At 37.9% G+C, this 20,812-nt stretch overlaps 1 protein-coding gene across 2 annotated transcripts in view; it reads right to left on the bottom strand.

Moving 5' to 3' along the window:
* Positions 1-15,665, bottom strand: part of UNK (unk zinc finger) — a 37,184-nt gene extending 21,519 nt beyond the window's left edge. The window contains exons 1-5 of one of the 2 annotated variants that reach the window (XM_072403904.1): positions 15,430-15,665; positions 7,726-7,935; positions 5,846-6,022; positions 3,530-3,660; positions 882-1,017 (exon numbers count right to left, since the gene is read on the bottom strand). In XM_072403904.1, coding sequence (XP_072260005.1) covers positions 882-1,017; positions 3,530-3,660; positions 5,846-6,022; positions 7,726-7,935; positions 15,430-15,536 — 761 coding nt within the window. In that variant the 5' untranslated portion in view covers positions 15,537-15,665. The remainder of the gene's footprint in view (positions 1-881; positions 1,018-3,529; positions 3,661-5,845; positions 6,023-7,725; positions 7,936-15,429) is intronic. The other variant, XM_072403905.1, reaches the window with a different exon arrangement.
* Between the last annotated feature and the right edge of the window lie 5,147 nt (positions 15,666-20,812).

Here is a 20,812-nt window from a genome sequence, read left to right as displayed (position 1 = left end):
GGGCGCATGCACCGACATCTTCAGGAATCGCCGAGGGACGCGTACGCGAACGCCGGGAGTTCTAATTTATTCCGTACTTCCATGCAAAAAGCGTTACATTTTTTGCATGGAAATTTATTTTAGATTGTAGGCTAGAATTCTTAGGCCTAACTCACCAAAATATGAAATTTAGTAATAAACTAAAAAGGTTTATATATAAAAAAAAAAAAATGTATAATGTAATGTATGTAATGTAACTGTACAGTAGCTTATATAATATATTACAATTATATATATATATATATTTATTTTATAAAGATTTCTTTGTATTGGACTCAATACAGCTTTTTTGTATTGAGTTCAATACAAAGTGATTTGAATTTCCCGCCCCCACCAACGTCACTGGGAAACCCTGGAGAACGTCACTGCACACGCTGGGAGAAGACAGCGTGTGCAGTGACGATCTCCACACGGATGTCTCCGGAGGAGCTGCGGGAACAGGGTAAGTTTTTTTTCAGTTGTATTCCGATTGTCATACAATGTTGTATGACAATCAGATTGCACTGTAATGCTTCTTTACATTTTTAGCTACCCTGAACCTGGTTCGGGGTAAACGATTGTAGCAAGTTTTCTTACCCCGAACCAGGCTCAGGGTAAATGCCCAGGAGGTTAAAAGAAAAAAAATTGTTTTATACAGTAGTATAAATCCAAAGTAAAAATTATTATTGCAAAAGACCTGAGAAACTGCAACGGACTTAAGTTACATTTTACAATAGCTCAGTTTTAAAACAAATTATTGCTTAGCCTTTCAGATAAAAACTATACACAGTTTTTTTTTTTCTTATAAAGTTTTTATAATAAAAAGTACTATAACTAAACAGTTTTTTATTTTAATATCCTACCTGTATTTGTTTTGGCGTGGACTTCTCCTCCTGTCTTTGCTATTGTGGTAATAAGGACACGCATAACCCTGGCGACAAAGCCGTGGAGGTTTTTTGCACTGCTCTGTCTTGTAGTGTCCAAGAACATATGTGGTGTCTGCAATTTAAAAAAAATGGTTTGTTAAATTTTTTAAGATAAAATTTAGGCTCTCTTTGTACAATATCTAAATAAGGACTCTGCCAGTGGAGAGTAGAGGGATTTAAGGGGGTTTAAGTTGTGTAAGGCAAACATGATCAAAGTTTAACTAAACCCAAGAACTAAACTACAGTACTATGTGGCTTACCAGTCCCTTGATGCGGTGGCTAAATTAGTTTTCTTTTCTCTGCAAGTACATGAATACCTGTAAATCCCAATAAAATTCCAAAATCCTTGTAACACCCTGCAAGTTGCTCTCCTAAGTTGCCCTCCTACATATTTAATACAGACAAGATGGGAGGGAAGTGTGTAAAGTCCAAATCAGGACATCAGCCTAAGCTTACCACGCTTCGCCTCCATGAATAGAATTAGTGTTGTCATTCTAGAACTGTGTTATTTGCAGGAAAAACCCTTAAAAAGAAAATTAATGCAGCCACCACATTTGAGTTAAGATAAGCTGCAATATATTTCATTATTGTTTTTCAGTTCATATTAACAAGAACCAGAATCACAATTGTCGGCTATTTTTAAACAAAGTACAAAATGAAAATAGTAGGCTCTGTTTTTCTTGAATCCGGGAGAAAAAGCCAGATTAAACTTTTTGAGCTGCCAAGGCTTATTTGTTTCTAAAGCCCAAACCCAACTTTCATCTTTTTATTATTTCCTAAAGCCTTGTTTAACGGTCAACATTAAAAGAATGGGAGCTGTTGAAATCCAGTAGTGCATTTTTTTTTTTTTAATGCTTTATGCAGCGTCTCATGGCTGTCTGCATCTCCAACCTCTTCCTTTTAACTCATTGGCTCGTGGCTTTCAAAATAAGTGCTGGAGAGAGATTAACCAAACAGTTCCACAGCACCAGATCTCCTCTCACTTTTTGTTGCATCTCCATGACAGTGGTTAAAAGAAATCTCTCCAACAGGACACAGACACCAAAGAATATTCTGAGGACTCTATCCAAAAAAAAAAAAAACAAAACAAAAAAAATTTAAAGGAGGCTGCAAACAGAGGACGCCACTGTATGAAAAGGTACAAAAGGGTTTTCTATATAGATCAAGAGCAGGGAAACAACTACTCATATAGAGAATGAATATTAAAGTGGATGCATATAATAGGAGAACTACACTCACCAGCTACTTTATTAGGTACACCTGTTATACTATGTGTTAACAGAAATATCTAATGAGCCAATCACATGGCAGCATCTCAACGTATTTAGGCATAAAGACCTTGTCAAGATGACCCGCTGAATTTCAAACTGGGCATGAGAATGGGGAAAAAAGGTGATATACCGTATTTATTCGAGTATAACGCGCACTTGTGTATAACGCGCACCCCTAATTTTCGATTAAACATCGGTATAAAATTTTGTTTACACCAAGCATTTTAATTGACAAAAAATATTATTGAACACGTGCGGCCATGATAAAAATCATTTATTAACAACTTAAACTGATATAAACACAATACTGCAGTGCAAACTCACAATTCGCGTACGCCCTCAATGGACCGGCCGCCACTGCCACCCCAGCCCTCGTTTATAACGCGCACCCAAACTTTGATTTCTTTTTTTGGTATAAAATTTTGCGCGTTATACTCGAATAAATACGGTAATAATATCGGAGCCCCCTTTTATAAGTTAATGTGCAGTCAAAATCACTAGGTCATTTTTTTTTTTTTTTTACTGTGGCATTCCAATTTTCGACTTCAACCTTGAAAGTTAAAATTCTCGAAACCTCGAAAGTTGGAAAAAAAAATTTGAGAGGCTCATTTGTAACCATTTACAGCGTTTCCTTTATAGATGTGTTTGAGGAGTGTAAAAAACACTTGCTGATCATGTCAGAAATTCAGAGTTGCCTTGTGTCCCTAAAAACACCTATTAGTCCACAAAAACAGGGGTTTAAAAGGAATACATCATGAGGAAATGAGCATGTATTGCAGAGATATTCTGCAAAGGTGCATAAAACATAATGAAGCAGACCTATGTCGTATAAATGGGCCATACATTTAAACTACAGCACACATTATTTTTGTAGAGGCCTTCTGACCAGTTATGTTATGTTACCAGCAGGGTGCCGAGTGGTCCTTAATGTCACCGCACTGCGATTTATACTTGTGTGATTAGTTGTGTGCTTGTACGTACAACATACACCTTTGCGTTTTTGAAAGTGGGGCTTTTAAAGGAAAACAATGGTATACCCAACACAACTGCTGGGGTAATAAAAATAACCTTGGCTGTAGGTAAGCCCAAAATCTCTTCCAGCTGGAAAGACAGATCTCTGGAAAGATCTCCCAAAGACAGTTGCACCCTACAAAATTATCCTGAAATATATACTAGTACTACACAGGAATTTTACCAGGAAAAAAATAAAAATTCCACTTGGTCATGAAGACACAATAAAGATGTTAATAACCTCATGTTAATGCTGATAGACAAGATGAACATAGACCGTAAATTTAGGCAAAACTTTCTCACCCTGCCAACGAGGTTCTTCACCTAAAATCTTTTCTATCATGGCATGGCTTGCAGCCACTGCGGTCTGCCCTTCCATACTTCCATCCATAGGGGTCTGTCCATTCTGCAGTGCCTCCATAGCTTGCAGCTCCCTGCATTAAAACAGAATACAAAACTCCAATATTTAGCATATCATTTACCACACATGGGGATTAATGATGAACACCAGAAAGTCTTACAAATCTACTAAAGCTACGAAGTTTGGAAAGATTAGTTGGCTATAGCAAATTACCAGCCCAGGGTTTTACTTTCTGGGGTAAGAAAATAACAAAGAGAGATTATGTTATAATATTTTTATAAAGACAGCTTCCTGGTGGCTTTTTTTTTTTGCACAGCACTCCAGTGCAGAGCTGGTGGTGCCACATACAGAGCCAGCCGCGGAGTTACATCATCAGTGAGTAAAAACACAAATGTTTGTGTAAATGAGTGCATACGGTGACAAGTGGTTCTAATTCAAGTCTATGGAGATGGCTGGGGAGGTAAAATGCCCTTGAACATTGCATGCATCTTCTAAAAACACATAACGCAAAGCTGCCACCTCCAATAAGTAAAACAAATACATCCAATACGGTCTTTATTATTTCAATGCTTTCAAGTCAAGTCAAATTTTTTGAAAAAATTATCCTGGATTTATTATTTTTGAAAAACATGTTACAAAGCAAATAATATGATACTAAAGTCAAATGGTATGTTATTTAGGCAAACACTTTACATATCTCTACAAGTATTTGAAATTGCCATATCTACCACTTAATCAAAAAATGTTTCTTTTTGATCGTTTAAGTGTAATGTTTTGTGTATACATATATATACACAATATATATATACACAAAAGTGCCACCCAGCACTTTTCAGCACCCACCCGGCTGTTTTTGTGTGGTTACTAAAGAGTTTGGTAACAATACAGGGCTGCCACCCGCCTACAATTTCTTCCCACCCGGCTTAAAAAAATTGAGCACTGTGTGTGTGTGTATATATATGTGTGTGTGAATATAAAACAAAATGCATTTGACAATAGATTAAAAAAACAAATCAAAGCCTTTTACAATTAACCCTACACCCTGGTGCACCAGGGCTCTGTGGGTCAACAAACAGTTAATGACTGAACTTTAGCAAATTTTCAGGCAGAGCTGCAGCTTGTCAGTTTTGCTGACAGAAAAAAAACCCAAGTAGAAATTTGCTGATCATGCAAAAACTGGCTGAGGAGAACTAGGCTACTGACCACCAACTTAAAGGGCTACCCTTTTGACTATTAACAAAAGGAAGTATTCTTTTAACAACCAATGTAAGGGGATCCTTGTCCCTGCTGATCACCATTGTAAAGGGGCCCCTTTTCATCACCACAAACCTAATTGTCCCTTCTTCCAATTGACCTACAACAAAATGGGAGACCTTTTTCCCTAATCACCAAGGTTTATGGACCTTTGCATTGAGCACCAATGTAAAGGAGCACTTCTTCTTTTGAGGATAGCAAGGAGACCATTATATAGATAAAACAGATACAACATAGCGTACAATAATCAAAAGATAAGAAGAGTACTACAGTGTTTTCCCCAGCCCCCTTTAGATACAGTAGGCGCACCGCCCTGCACTTTTCAGTAACTATCCAGCTGTTTTTGGGTGGTTACTAAAAAGCTGTCACAATACAGAGGCACTGGACAGTTGGGGCATAATACAAGGATGGTGGAAGAATGGGACATAATAGGGGGGGGTTGGCATTAGAAAGTTGAACAAAGTATATTGAGGGTTAGAATGCGGATAGAATTATATGGGTTACTGGATTTCTATGGCAACAACAACAACTGGGAACACTAATTTGGTCACTTGTTACTCCATCCACTTTTTCACCTGGCTACAGCTTATTCCCTACCAGCTTAAAAAAATAAATCTGGGGAGCACACTAAACATATATTACCTGTAAAAAAAATAAAAATAAATAAAAAAGAAACAAAAACATTCATCATGTCTTTATATCAGTCCACAGTCAAGACTCAAGAGCAACAGGAGAATTATAGCAAGCACTTTTTCAAAGAACATCAATGCAAAGGGGCTTATTTCCCTACTGACCACCAATGTATGAGTTATGATGCCTTTTTCCAACCACCACCAATTTACGAGGGCCCTTTTCTACTGAACACCGAAGTATGGAGTTGCTACAATTTATATTCTTTCTGACCATTAGGCTGATCTATGATGTAATAACCCCAACCGTAAAACTGTGTGTGCAAGAGAAAAGGCAGCAAGTATCCTTCCCAAGTGCACGTGCCATCCTCCTACCTTTTATCATACACTGGGGAGCGAAGATCATGCGCCCCATGGGCGAAGGCACAGTGCTGCCCATTCTTCGTACAATGACCCTTGGAGTCTGTCTCATGAATGCAGATGCTAGTTTTGTAATAGCGTAAGTGGTACCTTCTCTCTGTATCACCTGTTGTTCTGTGTAGAAAGGGGCAACTGAACAGAAAGAAGGAAGAATACGTTACAATCCAAACACTTTTTTCATTTTTTGCACCCACAAGGCCAATAAATGTCAAACCAAATACTTTTTAATTTACTATATGTTTTAAATAGAAAGGGGAAGTCTTGGAGTGTTTTAATGCTGTCTGTGAAACTTGTCTGTCTGTGAGAGTTCCCCCTGCTTTCTGTCCTGTTGACAACCAACAGGAAGAAAGGGATTACTTTTTTGTTGAGTAACAGAATGCTAGAACTTTGGTTAGAAGGGAAGTACAAGGCAGTGTTACAGGAAGTAAAGGCAATACTATCTAATAGAGCCATGGATAGCATTAGAACTCAGACAGGTCACTAATGCTTCCATATCACTTATTTTGAAAATGTATACATTACCAAAGTCCCTCAAAAGGTTTTTGGAATGGGTGTCCCTAATGTGGGATTTAAACTCCCCTCTTGTGACTGCGCTAAAATTTTGGATTCAGTATGACGACAAGAATAGCCAACATAGGACAGAATCTTTGAGGGAAAAAGAAAAAAAAACTGAAAATTAGGACTACATTTAAGTTTGTGGGTTTTCAAATGCTTTATGAAGGCTTTCCTATGCTGGTTAAATGTTTCATTTTAAGGCAACCCGTAATACCTCAGCTTCAGAGCTCATACACAAGGGAATCTTTCATCTACTGCTCTGTTCTATGGAAAGGCACACAAGCAAAGTACACTTAAATGTCAGTCAATTTATTCTTTAGCTGAGCTTGAGTTTGTTGTTTTGCAGAACAGGAAAACAAAATAGGAGTTTAGCCAAAATTGTTTTTAAAATTAAATACATATAAAAGTTATTAATGTACATAAGCATGTACTGCCATTGACATGAAATCTCCTACAAAAAGACTATAAAAAAAAAAAGAAAAAAGAAAAACAGAATGGTTACAGCTATTTGTATTACAATAAACATATACTGAGAAGAATAGGAAGATTGTCTTCCTGCCTTCTTCTAAAAATACTTGTTCTCTGTCATGCAACTCTAAAAACATAGAATTGCTTTAGTTAACTGCATGCACTTTAAGGGTTAGCTACAAGTGGACTGCAGAAATGCATAGCATGTAGGGTAATGTGCTGGGAAACAATTCATCAATGATGAAAAACAAGCTGGGTCTGTGCAATGTGTTGTAAAAAAGAAAAATAAAATAAAAAAATAATGCATGCACAGTCTGTGTGATGTGGTGTGTTGGGAAGCCCATTCACATGAATAGATAGCCAAACGTGCATGACAATGTGTGTGGTTTTAGCAAAATGTGCTAGAAATCTAAAGTGGGACAGAACCATTTTTAAAGTAAATAAGACTGTTCAATAAAACAAAAAACAAAAACAAAAAACACAACAAAAAAAAAGAAAAACGAAAAATGTATGTTTCATTAGTGTTGTGACAACACAAGTGCCATGCATTGGTGCACTAGACTACCATTTATTCTAGGAGGTAACACAAACACACCATTAAATAACCGATTGCACTACCTTTCAGTGTGAATTGCTGCATTGGTCTGCCAATTAAAAATAATGGTCTTCTAAACACAACATAGTAGATTTATGCACTTAAGCATGTGTGTATTGGAAAAAAATAAAATTAAATATGCATAATTTCAAGAATAAGAAGAATAATATAAAATATCATATAACATGACAGTATAAAATTTTATGATGCGACTTACTCATCTCCTTCAGGGCACAGGCCTGTAGTCTCATCATACTTTGTACAGTAGATGTCTGGGCTGTAATTAAATGTCCCATCTCTGCGTCGTACTGACCTCCGCCGCCGCTGGTTGACAAAGTGCCAATTGAAGCAAGTATACGGCCTATGCTGTGTACACTTGTGATGTACAAATAAGTGGCACTGCTCAGTACGAAATTCTTTCAGGTACCTGAGAAAGAGGGGAATATAAACATTGATCAATCGAGTATCTGATCACATAAATTGCACACTTACAGCACTCAATATCCAGCTAGCAAAAACAAAACAAATATTTACTTCCATGGTTATATACTATACTACTATTATATATACCACCCTTTAATGCAACCTGTAGACTCCATGTAAAATAGCAAAGGTTCATGAAAAAAAACAAACAAACAAAAAAACTCAATCAGATACAACTAATCCTCTTCTCCATTGCACGCCTGTGATCACCAGTAATCATTAAAATTAGTCCAGCATAAAAGAGCTATTCCTTGACAATTCTAATGATCGGTAGTGGAGCTGAAAGCAAATAATCAACTATGGTTGGCAAGGCACTGCTAAAAAGTACAAATACAAAAACCAAAGCCATTATCACTCCACAGTAAAGCATATTAAAGATCTATAATTAAGAAAAGGAACGCGTTTTGTAACACTAGGACCATCCCCATATCAGGCTGTCCCCCCAAACTGGACAGAAGAGCGAGGAGAAAACTGGTCAGAGAATCTACTCTCTATGGCACTGCAACTTCAAAGCAGCTCTCAGTTAGAAAACCAATATGTTTTATCGTCCCAAGGACCACAATACCTACAGTATAGCATGAAGATGGTAGAATACTGTTGTGGGAAGTTTCTCTGTAGCAGAGACTTGTCAGGATTATGGATGTAGCAAATACCATCAAAATCTTGCAAAAAATGTGTTGCCCTTTACCAGAAAGCATTCAAATGGCAAGAGGTTCACCTTACAACATGACAATAGCCCTAAACAAGGAGTGGCTGAAGGAAAAACGGAGCGGCCATGTGTGCCCTAATCAGATCTCAGACTTAAACCTTTAACTCCACAGAATCACATGAAGACTGGAGTCCATCAATCAATAACGCTGAATTGCAACAGTTCTATAGAAGAGTTGGCAAATATGAGAAATATTCCAACAGTTCCAAGGCTGTAATGAAAGCAAAAGGTGTTTTCACAATGTACGTACTTGGGGCTTATGGTATCAGCGATTCTGTTTTTTCATTTTTTAATATTTTTCTGAACTGTTGCTATTATATCTTTTCATTTGGATGTTGCACTTGAGTAAATAGATGGATTTTTTTTTTTTTTTGCAAAGCAACAAAATGTGAATATTTAGAAGGGGTAATTATTTTATATATCCACTGTATATAAAAAACTTAGTTTTCAGTGTTCGATAGCTCAGAGAAGGGCTATAATCCCTAACAATTTATTTTTTGGTGCCTCTCTCCTGTTGGGGCGCTTTTTTTTCATCTCCTGTCCTGGAAAAGGTACAGGAATTAGGACCGCATGTGATGCCCTAATCAGAAGTGTTGCACCCTGTTCTGTTAGACCTGGAAACTCAGAACATTATTGATGGCTTGATTCATCTACTTTGCAAAGAGTTGTCTATACACTGTAAATTAGTATGTGGCTTTCCAAAGGCCTCATTGAGGGCTATCTTACTCATTTATTCATTGAAATGAAACGGTAATGTTCTGGCAAGGGTGGAGGTGTGTAGGATCAGAAGACAATCATCTTTACAAATCCTTTAGCTAGAAAAATTCCAGTTTTAGTTCAGCAAGAAAATGGTTTCATCTTCTAACAGCATTTTTATGGTCAATTCCAAATTGTTTTGTATGGGGGTGAAAGGAACACACACACACACACACATACATTATATATATATATATATATATATCCCTATAATTTGTAAAACTAAAAAAAATGTTTTGAATGGGTTAGGATTACATTTCCACTTTTTACGTAACCTGGGTATGTTAAGCATGCAATTATTTGCAAAAGAGCACAGCAAGCAAATATAAGCTGCCCTAAAAATTTGTGGAATTTAGAAATAATTATATATGAAAATTCAAAATGTGCTGAATAAGAAGACATCCACTCTACACTGTTTTAGACTGAATTCACGTTGTTCTGTGTGAATTGCAGCACTCATGGTATGAATGGGTCCATATAGTTTTTCCTTTACACCAAACTTGCAGCTCTATACAGAAAAGAACTTAACTGCTACTTGTGTATCATGAGTTTAACTGCATGAAAATAAAAATTTGCAAAGATCATTACCTTCCATTGCACATTCACACTGATGCAAAGTTTCTTTATTAGCAAATCTATACACCAACTCAATGTTTCAATTTTTTGGGCAATAACAATCTGGGATTGTAATGCTTTGGTTTTGTCATTCTTTTGGCACATTTATTGTACAAGACACGTTTAATATACTATTTATTATAAGGAAATCATTAATCAGCTGGCCTATATGTATTTAGAAAGATGTCCAAAAGTTTCCTGCATATAAAAGGGATAATACAAACTACATTAGTATATATAGTTACAAAAGCACCCACATTTTTTTTCAGTGCATACTTCAATTCAACTGCTATATCTGTGGTCAAGAATATTTGGTGACCCATTTAGAAATCATTAGTATAGTCATACAATAGTACCACTTCTTAATAGAAAAAAAAAAAACATGTGCACACAGCTTGTTACTTGAGCAGCCAAACCTACAGTACAACAACAGGGACCCACACAATACCCTACATCTGTAATGCTGCAGAAATTAGCAACAAACTATAAAATCGCTACAAAGGCCAAACACATTCTGTGAATATACCATGGGAGCCAATCAGAAGCGAATTTGCTGGCCAGTACTGGACAAATTAGAAACTATTTAAAATATATACTACTCTTTTGGCCTGGAGTTGCGCCCCCCCCCCCTCCCCTTTTTAAAATCTGAGGTTCCACCAAAATTAGCACACAAAATGAAGCATCTATTTGTAACATTTTTTTTTCACATGACAAATACGCATTTTTATTCATTGTTTAATATATATCATACTAATATTAAAAAAAATGCCTGCATGAATTAAACTGATTTCTGCAAGTCTCCCTTCCATGAAAAAGGAAGTACACCTCATGGAAATTACTGACTTTTTCAACATATTTGTACAGGCAAACATGAAATCCTTTATTCAAACATTTCTTACATAAAGGTGATATATTTGAATGATAACACAAGGAAGTTAGGGTTTTTTCAATAATTTATTCAACAAAAATATCAATACATGTAATGTTTTTACTGTGTAAAAAAAAAAAAAAAAAAAAAAAAAAAGGAGGCCCTATACACTGGAATTGTCTACTTTTTGTAGGAGTTTCTACCAGTGTCTCCCATTTAAATTTGTGTCCTCTCCTCCATGCAAAACTCCTTCAGGTACATTACATTTGTGGGTTTTCTTCCACCAAATGAACATTTCAAATTCACAACATAAAGTGATGGAATATGCCCCTCTTCCCCACATTGGTATCTGAGCTAATAAGAATTCTACATTATATATATATATATATATATATATATATATATATATATATTGTTTTTCACATGGCAAATTTGCATTTTTATTTATTTAGATTGTAAGAATGAATACACAATGTTACTCCTATGTGTCATTGTTCATTTGTCACTTTTATTTCTAGGCACTGTCTGAATGAAGATCTAATGTAAACAAATTAAATAAAAACACACACACACAATCTCAATTTGGACCTAATTGATTATATACACACACACACTATATAAAATATTATAATTTCTGTAGGTATTTAAAGAATGCATTCTGCAGTTGTAGTCAACTCCCTGTTACCTGGAAAAGAAGAAATTTCGACTCTCAAGCAAGTGGCATGTGACCCGGCCAAATAAATAAATCAGTTTAAACTTGGTGCACTGTGCTGTCAGAAACCCATGCCCATTTTTAGGGCATCTACAGCTTAGTTAAACTGAAGCAGATTTGGAAAAAAAAAAAAGATAAAAAAAAAAGTTCTGTATCCCAAAATCATTAACTGGCTTAGATACAGGACGGGTTAACTCTACAGTAAAGCTACGTACACACTTCCAATAATTATCGTTGGAAAACGAACGTTCCTGCACGATATATACGAACGATTGTATAGCACCGATCCTGCACATAGAGATAACGACACGATCGTTCGTAGATATTGTACACACAATAGATACGATCGTTTAAGCGATAGAGGAACTATGTGTACGACAGGAAAGTGAACGAACGTTCGCTCATTACGCATGCTCAGACCATGGACGATCAACGAACGACCGTACACACGAACGATGTTCAACGATCGTCGTCCAATCCGATCCGCCGGTCCGGTCGTTCGTTTCCAATGAGTTTCCTCGTTCGTCGGCGTCGTTGGTTACTTTTTTACGAACGATTTTTTGCCCAATCGATCGTTCGTCGTTCGATTGGAACGATAAAAATTGGAAGTGTGTACGCACCTTAACACTGCTGACATTACCAAAGAGCCAAGATGCAATATCCATCACCTGCAATGCCCCAGAAGACTAATAAAAGCCAGACAAATCCTGCAGACATACTATGGCATCCCATCAGAAATTAATGACATACCACTGTGTAAATGGCCTTCACAAACCATTTCTTATACAGATAGAAATAATACTTTTCCTATACATTAATCACAATCGTTTTCAAATAAATACCACTGAACATATAATAACAAAAGTCCATAGAAATAACATCCAGCTCCAGGCTTTGCAGGTTTATACAAGACTTATGTGCGTATATAGAAAGTAGTGAATCTATCATTCATGGAAACATTTTCTGCAGAAGAATCTTCCAGGTCCAGGTGTATCAATGGCAGTAATTGATTCTCCACCAGGGAATGTTTCAGTGAATGTCTGATTCACTCCTTTAAAAATGGACCCCTTACAGTCATGTACAAAATAAAAAAATAAAAATAATAATTTATTCACTGTAAAATATTTATTTTCAATTTATTTGAACAGATAAACACTTGATATTTATTAGAACAGTGCCTACAGATAAAGACAGAGAAAAAAAAACAATTTTTTTTCTTTTTACTTGATCACAAAAAAAAAAAAAAAAAAATAATGTAACAGTGTACTGTGGGTACAATAAATACACCCTTATGCCCATGTGTTGGTATTGCCTCCTTTGGAAGAAATAACTTCTTGCAGGTAGAATGTTTCACCAGGGACTGCCATTGGTTACATTTGTAACTGGTCCTCCAGCGGAGTATAAATAATAGGTCTGATTTATGAAAGCTTTCCAAGATGGGAGATGATACTTTCAAGATGGGAGACTTTCATCAGTGAAGCTGGGTGATCCAACAAACCTGGAATGGATCTGGTCCATGATTAAAAACATCTGCTGGCAAAAAACAAATGACTTTGAAGAAATACATCACAGGTTTTCTGGATCACCCAGCTTTACTGATGAAAGTGTATCCTCTCCAGCCTTGGAGAGCTTTAATAAAGCAGGGCCATTGTTACAATATGCTTGGAGACATGGAGATTTTATCTTTTAGTATTTAACAGTCAGTTCATGATGTGAATTTGCTGGCAAGCACTGGACAATTTAGAAGCCATCCAAAACCTTCACAATTTTATGTTCATCAAAAGCAAGGTGAACACCAGAACCGCCCCACTTCTTTTTAAATAATTCAGGATCCACCAGTATGGCTGCTAAAGTGGAAGTTAAATCTCGTTTTAATATTAGCATTTATTCTGGGCCTGGTGTTTATTATTATGTGGAGCCATTATCCAATGACAATGCCAATGAATATTACCATTCTGGGTCATTTAATTTCAATGAATTTGAAGTAGGAACTGTAGATATAGTTTCACATTTTCATTCACATTATGAGAATACCATGTCAATATTTTGTGTCATTTGTTCTATTGTGCAGGCAGTGTTTAACCCTCCTAGCGGTATTCCCGAGTCCCACTCAGGGTCGCTTAAAACTTAAAAAAAAAAAAAAACACTTAACTTGTACCGTTGTGGCCCCCGGCATCCTGCTGGTCCCTGCAGGTCCAGGGGACACGTCTTTTTCCTCCAATCTCAAACCGTGAACTGCAGAGACGTTCTCCGTGGTTTCCCGGTGATGCATCAGTGCGGGCGGGAGGAGCGGCGTGAAATTTAATTATTTTGTATTGAATTCAATACAAAATAACTGTATTGAGTCCAATACAAAGAAATCTTTATATATAATTATATTATATATGCTACTGTACAGTTATATTGCATGTTTCAAAATTTTTAACAGATTTTTGTGTTTTTTATTTAAGGTTTATTATTAAATTTATTAAGTGTTGGACATATTTTGGTGATTTATGCCTAAGAATTTTAGGCCTACAATGTAAAACAAATTTCCATGCCAAAAAAAGTAACACTTTTTACATGAAAATACAGAAAGAATTAGAACGCTAGGGGGGTTCTGTTTGTCCGTTCAAATATCCTAAAGATTAAAACTCAACAATTCCTTTACTTTTTCTCACAACTATATTAATCCATGAGTAGATAAGGATGAGAAAGAAAATCTTCCAATATATTCACTACAATTTATACAAATTTCCCCGACTTTGGACAGATTTCAAAATATAGTTTGAGCTAAAGATGCATTGTGGTATTTATGGCAGACTGTTTGTATCAACACAATGGATATAAACTACCAGTGCCAACTGTGCCAACAACCATGGCGGAACAAAACTTTCCCAGAATTAGTGTTCGGAAATCAAACCAGAACAATTGTTAGCGGCTCCTGGAGAAGAAAACCGTGACAGAGGGAGCCTTGCATGAGCCGCCAATGGGAGGGGACTTTGCCCTGCAGGACCTGTTTCACGAGCCACCAATAGAAGAGGGCCTTACTCCAAAAGCTACGAATGGGAGGACATGTTGGGGGTGGGGGTGCTTGCTGCACAGGCCACCAATTGGGGAGGGGGTTGATTGTTGCACAGGCCATCAATTGGGGAGGGGGGTAACAATGACAGAGGTCCTGTCCCCACCAGCTACCAATGTAAGGAAACCTTTCTCTGCAGGCCACCAATGGGGGGGGGGGATTCTTGCTGCACAGGCCACCATAAGGGTGAGAGGCCACCAATGACAAAGGTCCTGTCCCCACCAGCGCTACCCATGTAAGGAAACCTTTCTCTGCAGGCCACCAAGAGTGAGGCTTTTTTGCAGTTATAATTATTCCCACAATGGTTCCCATTACCAGAAGACAAATGTACATAGGAATTTGCCCCACCATCATTCTGTCATGTGATCACCTAATTCCCAAACTAACACCAAGTAATAACAAGACATTACTTCCCACAAGCAAACAATACAAAGTAACTCAAGAAGCGCCATACATAAGGAAGGTAAGTGTCTCATTACTTCATATCACGATAATGACAGTTCTCGGAATAAACATATAATAATCGTGACAAATTCAGAGGCTCTGCGCTGTTCTGACACCTCACAGTCGCGCTCCTCACATAAGCCCCGCCCACTTCCCCAGGTTTGCCCGGTTCCCGCCAACCTGGGCGCGGGACACTGCGCGGGGCGCTACGCGTGACTCACGCCTCCCGCTGACGTCAGTCGTCTTGTGCCGAGGTTTTTTTTTTTTACGTACGTGTAATGGTTCGGCTTCTCGGTCTGCGGATGGAGCCCCCCGCTCGCCACTGCTGCCGGGGGAGCAGACGAGGCAGACGGGGCACTGGTGACAAGGCCCTTAGACATCTTGTGGCCTCCTTCCTATGTTCCTTTTATCGCTGGCAGTACGCGGAACGCCGCTGTGGGTAACAAGCGCGCGTGCGTGGACGCCATGAAAGGAAGTGAGAAGTGCTTCCGAGGGACTCTGAAGGGGATACGACGTAATTCGCTTCTTCCGCCACTGGAGGGCGGAAGCATAGCTGAAACAAAAAAAATATGAAGGCCGGCTGTGATCGCGGGTACATGGCGCAAAGCTTTGTGGGAATTGTAGTTTACTGATCGAGAAATGTTTCCAGGTCACGGCTTTGGAGATATTAAAAAAAGTAAAAAGAGTCTTTAAAATTCTATGTGGTGCCTGGTTTAGATTAAAGGATGTGTAAAGGCCAAAACTTTTTTTTTAATCCTAATTTGGTGTAAACCCAGAGCCATGAGAATATAAAACCAGATTTCTCTTTATTGTGTTCCAGTACAAAGACACAAAGCATACCGAAACTCAGAAATGTCACTTTACATAAAAGGGTAGAAACTCTATTATGTAAGGTCAAGGCTCTTGGATGCTCCTTCTGCCATGCTCGAGCATCTCAGGCATACGCAGAAGGAGCCTTTTCGTGTGCATGCGCAGTGAGATTAGCAAATTTTTTATCCATGTGAAAAAAAAAAATACACCCTCAATCCTGCCTTTAGTCAGATACATCCAGGGGTGTTCTGCATCAGGTCCTACCTCGTCGCTCCGGGCGGCGCCATCCTACGTCACCCAATCTCACGCCTGGGTCAGGAAGAAGCGACAAAGATGGCTGCGCCCAGAGCCCGGCTCCAGGACAATGCAGAGCCCAATGCAGGACACCCCTGGATGGTTCGGACTGCAGTGTGGGATTGAGGGTAAGTGTATTTTTTTTTTTGGCAGTTTTCAGTTTAATTCCCCTTTAAATATTAAAGTGGCTCCCCCTACAAAGTTTGAATATGAATATTACACAGAGGAGAGTGAACTATTAACCGTTGGAAAGATCGCTGGCTGCCTAAAAGCTGGTTAAAGTTTAAATAAAAAAAATAAAAATCACGTTTCCTGAGTTGTATTTCATATTCCTATCTGTTTATTAGAAGCAAGTGATAGCCAAAGCCTCCAAATCACATAACAACTCAATTACTGCCATTGAAACAACTGAACCTGGAAACCTCTCCATCAAGGAATGTTTCAGTGAATAGCAGATTCATCGGTTTATAATTAGGCCTATGTCAGTGGTTACCAATCTTTTAGACCTCACAGACTACTAATATGCGCGGGGAGCAGTGTGTAACTCAAGGGGGAAGAAACTTCCCCCATATTGACGCCATGATTTGCCCCACTATCATTTTGTCATGTGATCACCTACCCAACTCCTAAACTAACAACAAGTAATAACAAGAACTGCTGAATTAAATTATTTCCTACAAGCAAACAATAGAAGTACATTGAAGAAGGGCCATTTAAAAGGAAAAAAGTGCTGAATTCTGTGACTCAATAATTCATAGCACGATAATTAAAATGTTTAGAATAAAAATAAAATAAATGGTGACACATTTAGGCACACTTAGCAAGCAGCCGCCACCCTATTGGTGTCCGGCAGAGCAAACATCCCCTACTATTTGTGGCTTGTGGAGTAAGGCCCTCTCCCATTGGTGGCCTGTAAAGCAACCCCTAGTTGGCGTCCTGTGGAGTAAAGTCCCTTCCATTGGTGACCTATAACCGACTATAAAAGAAAAACATAACAAGAACTACTGACATATTAATTATTTGTGTATTATTTATTAATTGTGAGTATGTTGCGGGGGATTGTAATGTAGTGTGTTGTGCTGCGTCACAATTCCATGTATGATTGCACCCTTACTGTATTGTTTTCGATATTGTGATAAATAAAATCTTTTATTCATTCAAAAAAAATAATTATTGGTGTATTGATTAGGATAGGAGCCCAGACTTTTTCTACAAATTACAGATTACAGAAAGAGAATTGTTGTGAAGAAACAGAATTTATCTTTTGGTAATACCTTTTTTTTTTGTTTCACTCAACAATGACATCTGCTTATGGGCAGGGGTTGTAAATAATCAGAATCAGCAAATATTAACCGCTTACTGTAACAAGGTGATTTTAGTGCCAAGTCACATGGCTTAATCACATCATCCAGTGGCCATTTATAAATGTTTGCTTGGTTGGTGTTCTAAACCCCGGCCTTTATTCATCATTGGCCCAGAATGTGTATGCAGCTCAGGTGTTAAAACATTTGCCACATAACTTTTATTCTGAATGCTTGTTTTAGGTGTGGTTGAAACTTGCCGAAACCAAAATATTAGAATGTGAAATAATCGTCACTGGAAGTGATCTTTTAAAATAATTTTCAGTGACAGATAAATGAACAAGATCTGTACACACATCTCTGTTCTGTTCAATAGAGAGGGGAGGGTGAGTAAAGCTACGTACACACGTCAGATTTTTATCGCCCGATAATCGGCATCGGCCAATTATCGGGCGAAAATCTGCCGTGTGTACAGTCGGTGTCGTCCATCGTCCGGACGACCGACCTGCCGGATCCACGGACGATGGACGACAGCCGATCGTAATGAAAGGGAAGGGGAGAGCGCGCAGCAGGGTGCCGCTCCGTCGCTCTCCCCCTCCCCTCTCCATAGAGCATGAACGGTGCTGTATGTACAGCACCGTTCATGCATCGTGCACTCCCTTGTCGTTGGAAAGGATCGTGAAAGATCCTTTCCAACGACAAAAATTGCAAGTGTGTACGCAGCTTAAGAATCACCATTCCTACATTGACATGCATAGTGGTCATTCCCAATCAGCTGTTAATTGATCAGCCAGGACAGATCAAGGGGGTGCACTGTACAGATTTCAGATCTTCCGGGCGAACACAATTTAAAGTGTGTATGCAGCCTAATACTTAAACGAGCAAAGATGATTGATAAAGTATAATCAATGCAGAAAAGATATTAAGAACAGATAAAGAGAGAAACAAAGAGGGGAAAATTTGTATGAAAGGGAGATAGTTCTGGCAAGGGGAGATAGGAGAGGGACCCATCACAGACATCACATACAACAAGTTTTATCATTTAGGCCTTGGAGAGAACATCCAGGTACTCTGCTCATGACAAGTTTTCTTTAAAGTAAAATTAAACTTGTTTCCGTTTTCTCCATTGCTGGTGATGCAATTTTAACTCGGTCCTTATCCTCGTTTTGGCATTTCCAGCCATCTTGATTGTCCAGGATAGAATGAAGTAACTTCTGCACATGTGCACAGTATATTCATTCCATTACGCAAGAATGTGCAGCTCAGTGTACATTTAGACATTTATTTCCTTTCTGCATTAAAGAGCTGCATGCCCTTTTTTAAGTTTAATTCCACGTTAAAGGGAATATTTTACTTTGCTTATTTAAGGCAAAGTTATTGTGATACAGCATTCCCCATCAAAACTCACTGCTGTTCACATTTCCATTGCTCCCATTTTGCTCTGCTCGAGCCCTGGAATTTTTAGGTATGTGAATTTCTCGCCTTTCCTCCTAGGGTGGAGGGCCTGAACAGCTATTCACCAATGGGGGAGAGTGGAAAGTATTACATGGGGGATTAGATTCTGCACTGCCATAGGTAACAAAGAAAAAAATTTAATAATTTGGACTAGTTCATCTTGGAATGAAATATGACATATTAGTTACATACAGTATCCCATTTCTTCAAAAATGGGGAAAAAAGTTTCAGAACATTGGCCAAACTCCCATTACAGTATATACATTTGCACTTTTGCTTCAAATGAATGTAGACTTTTCAACATCAGTTTTACTCAGTTTTGTCTACAGGAAGCAACCTATACAGATGATTAAATCCAACTTTCTAGACTGATTTGTTTAGTAAAAGAGTTCAAAAGACTTTCTAGCTTGGAAACAATGTCAGGATAAATTTAATTTGAATGGTAATCAGTTATGTTGGCTACAGCAATTGTCATTGTTTACAGAAAAAATTCACTGAAGTGCCTGCTCCTCCCATTGAGACTCCATACCTGAGACTAGGAATGTTTAAGAAGAAAAAAGGGGAAAAAAGAATATAGAAATGGTAATTACCAATGCCCCAGGTGGTGTTGTGTGCTGTTGTTTGGATAACAGTTCCCTCAACACTCCTCCACTATCTTAAAAGATAAAACAACAAATATAGTGAGGGGTATGCTGCACAAGTTAACATGAAACACTGTTTAGCTACATTTAACATTTTCCATTGGTAAATTTGTGGGTCATTTTTAAGGGCAATTGCTGTCTTACAAAATCCATGAGGTCCAAATAAAGCCAGAACCATTTAAAGAAACAGCATGGATCATATAAAATAAGAAATAATTCAGCCAATTCATTAAAGGGCAGCATTTAGTTAATTTATCCTTTCCTCTCTTTATTCTGCTTGATAAAACATGTCATTGACAAAAGTCAGAATTGTTATTTTACACTTAAAGCAGAAACAAAATCCCCTCACTCCCTCAGTGGTGCCGGCCCTTTTCCTGGTTTGGCCCCAATACTTCATGCATACAGAAGTTTATTTATGATACAGAGTTATGTTGATAATCTAAACTGAACTACGCATGCCCATCTCAGTGCACAATCTACAAAAGATTTATAACAGACAGGCAAGCTTGTAAGAAAAGAGAAAACAAATCTTATCTACAACAAAGAGCCTGACTGTATGCTTTTTTTATATTTATTATATTTTAATTACACTTCAATGTATCATTAAGCTGGTGATGCATGTGCATGAAGCTAGGGTTATAGTAACATCCTTGACTAAAAAGCATCGTTTAAACAATGCAGTAAGTGACATGTACAGGAGAAAATGTATCACAGAACAATCAACGATCACTGAACAACTGTACACACAATAGATTACGAACGATCGTCGCCCAATCAGATCCGCCGGGACGGTCGTTCGTTTCCAGGGAGATTCCTCGTTCGTCAGCGTCGTTGTGCACTTTTTTTTTTTAACAATTATCAAACGATCTGACGTGGATCATCCGTTTCCAATGACAATTATTGCACGTGTGTATGCAGCCTTAGGCCTTAGACATAATTTTGTAACTTTACCAAAGAACAATTGTCCAGTTTGTCCAGGGACAAAGAAATATATAGAAATTACATCACATACTACCTTCATCTCGTACATCCTGCAATACCATTACAATCATTAAAAATGAGGGGATAAAGACTCACAAAGGTCATAACTTCACCCTGAAGGAGGTAATAATTCTTCAGATATAAAATATTGATCTTTGTGATTCACATGTTAAG

The sequence above is a fragment of the Pyxicephalus adspersus genome, chromosome 3, assembly GCF_032062135.1.
Source record: "Pyxicephalus adspersus chromosome 3, UCB_Pads_2.0, whole genome shotgun sequence".
NCBI lineage: Eukaryota > Metazoa > Chordata > Amphibia > Anura > Pyxicephalidae > Pyxicephalus > Pyxicephalus adspersus.
This window is presented reverse-complemented; position numbering and strand designations above follow the sequence as displayed.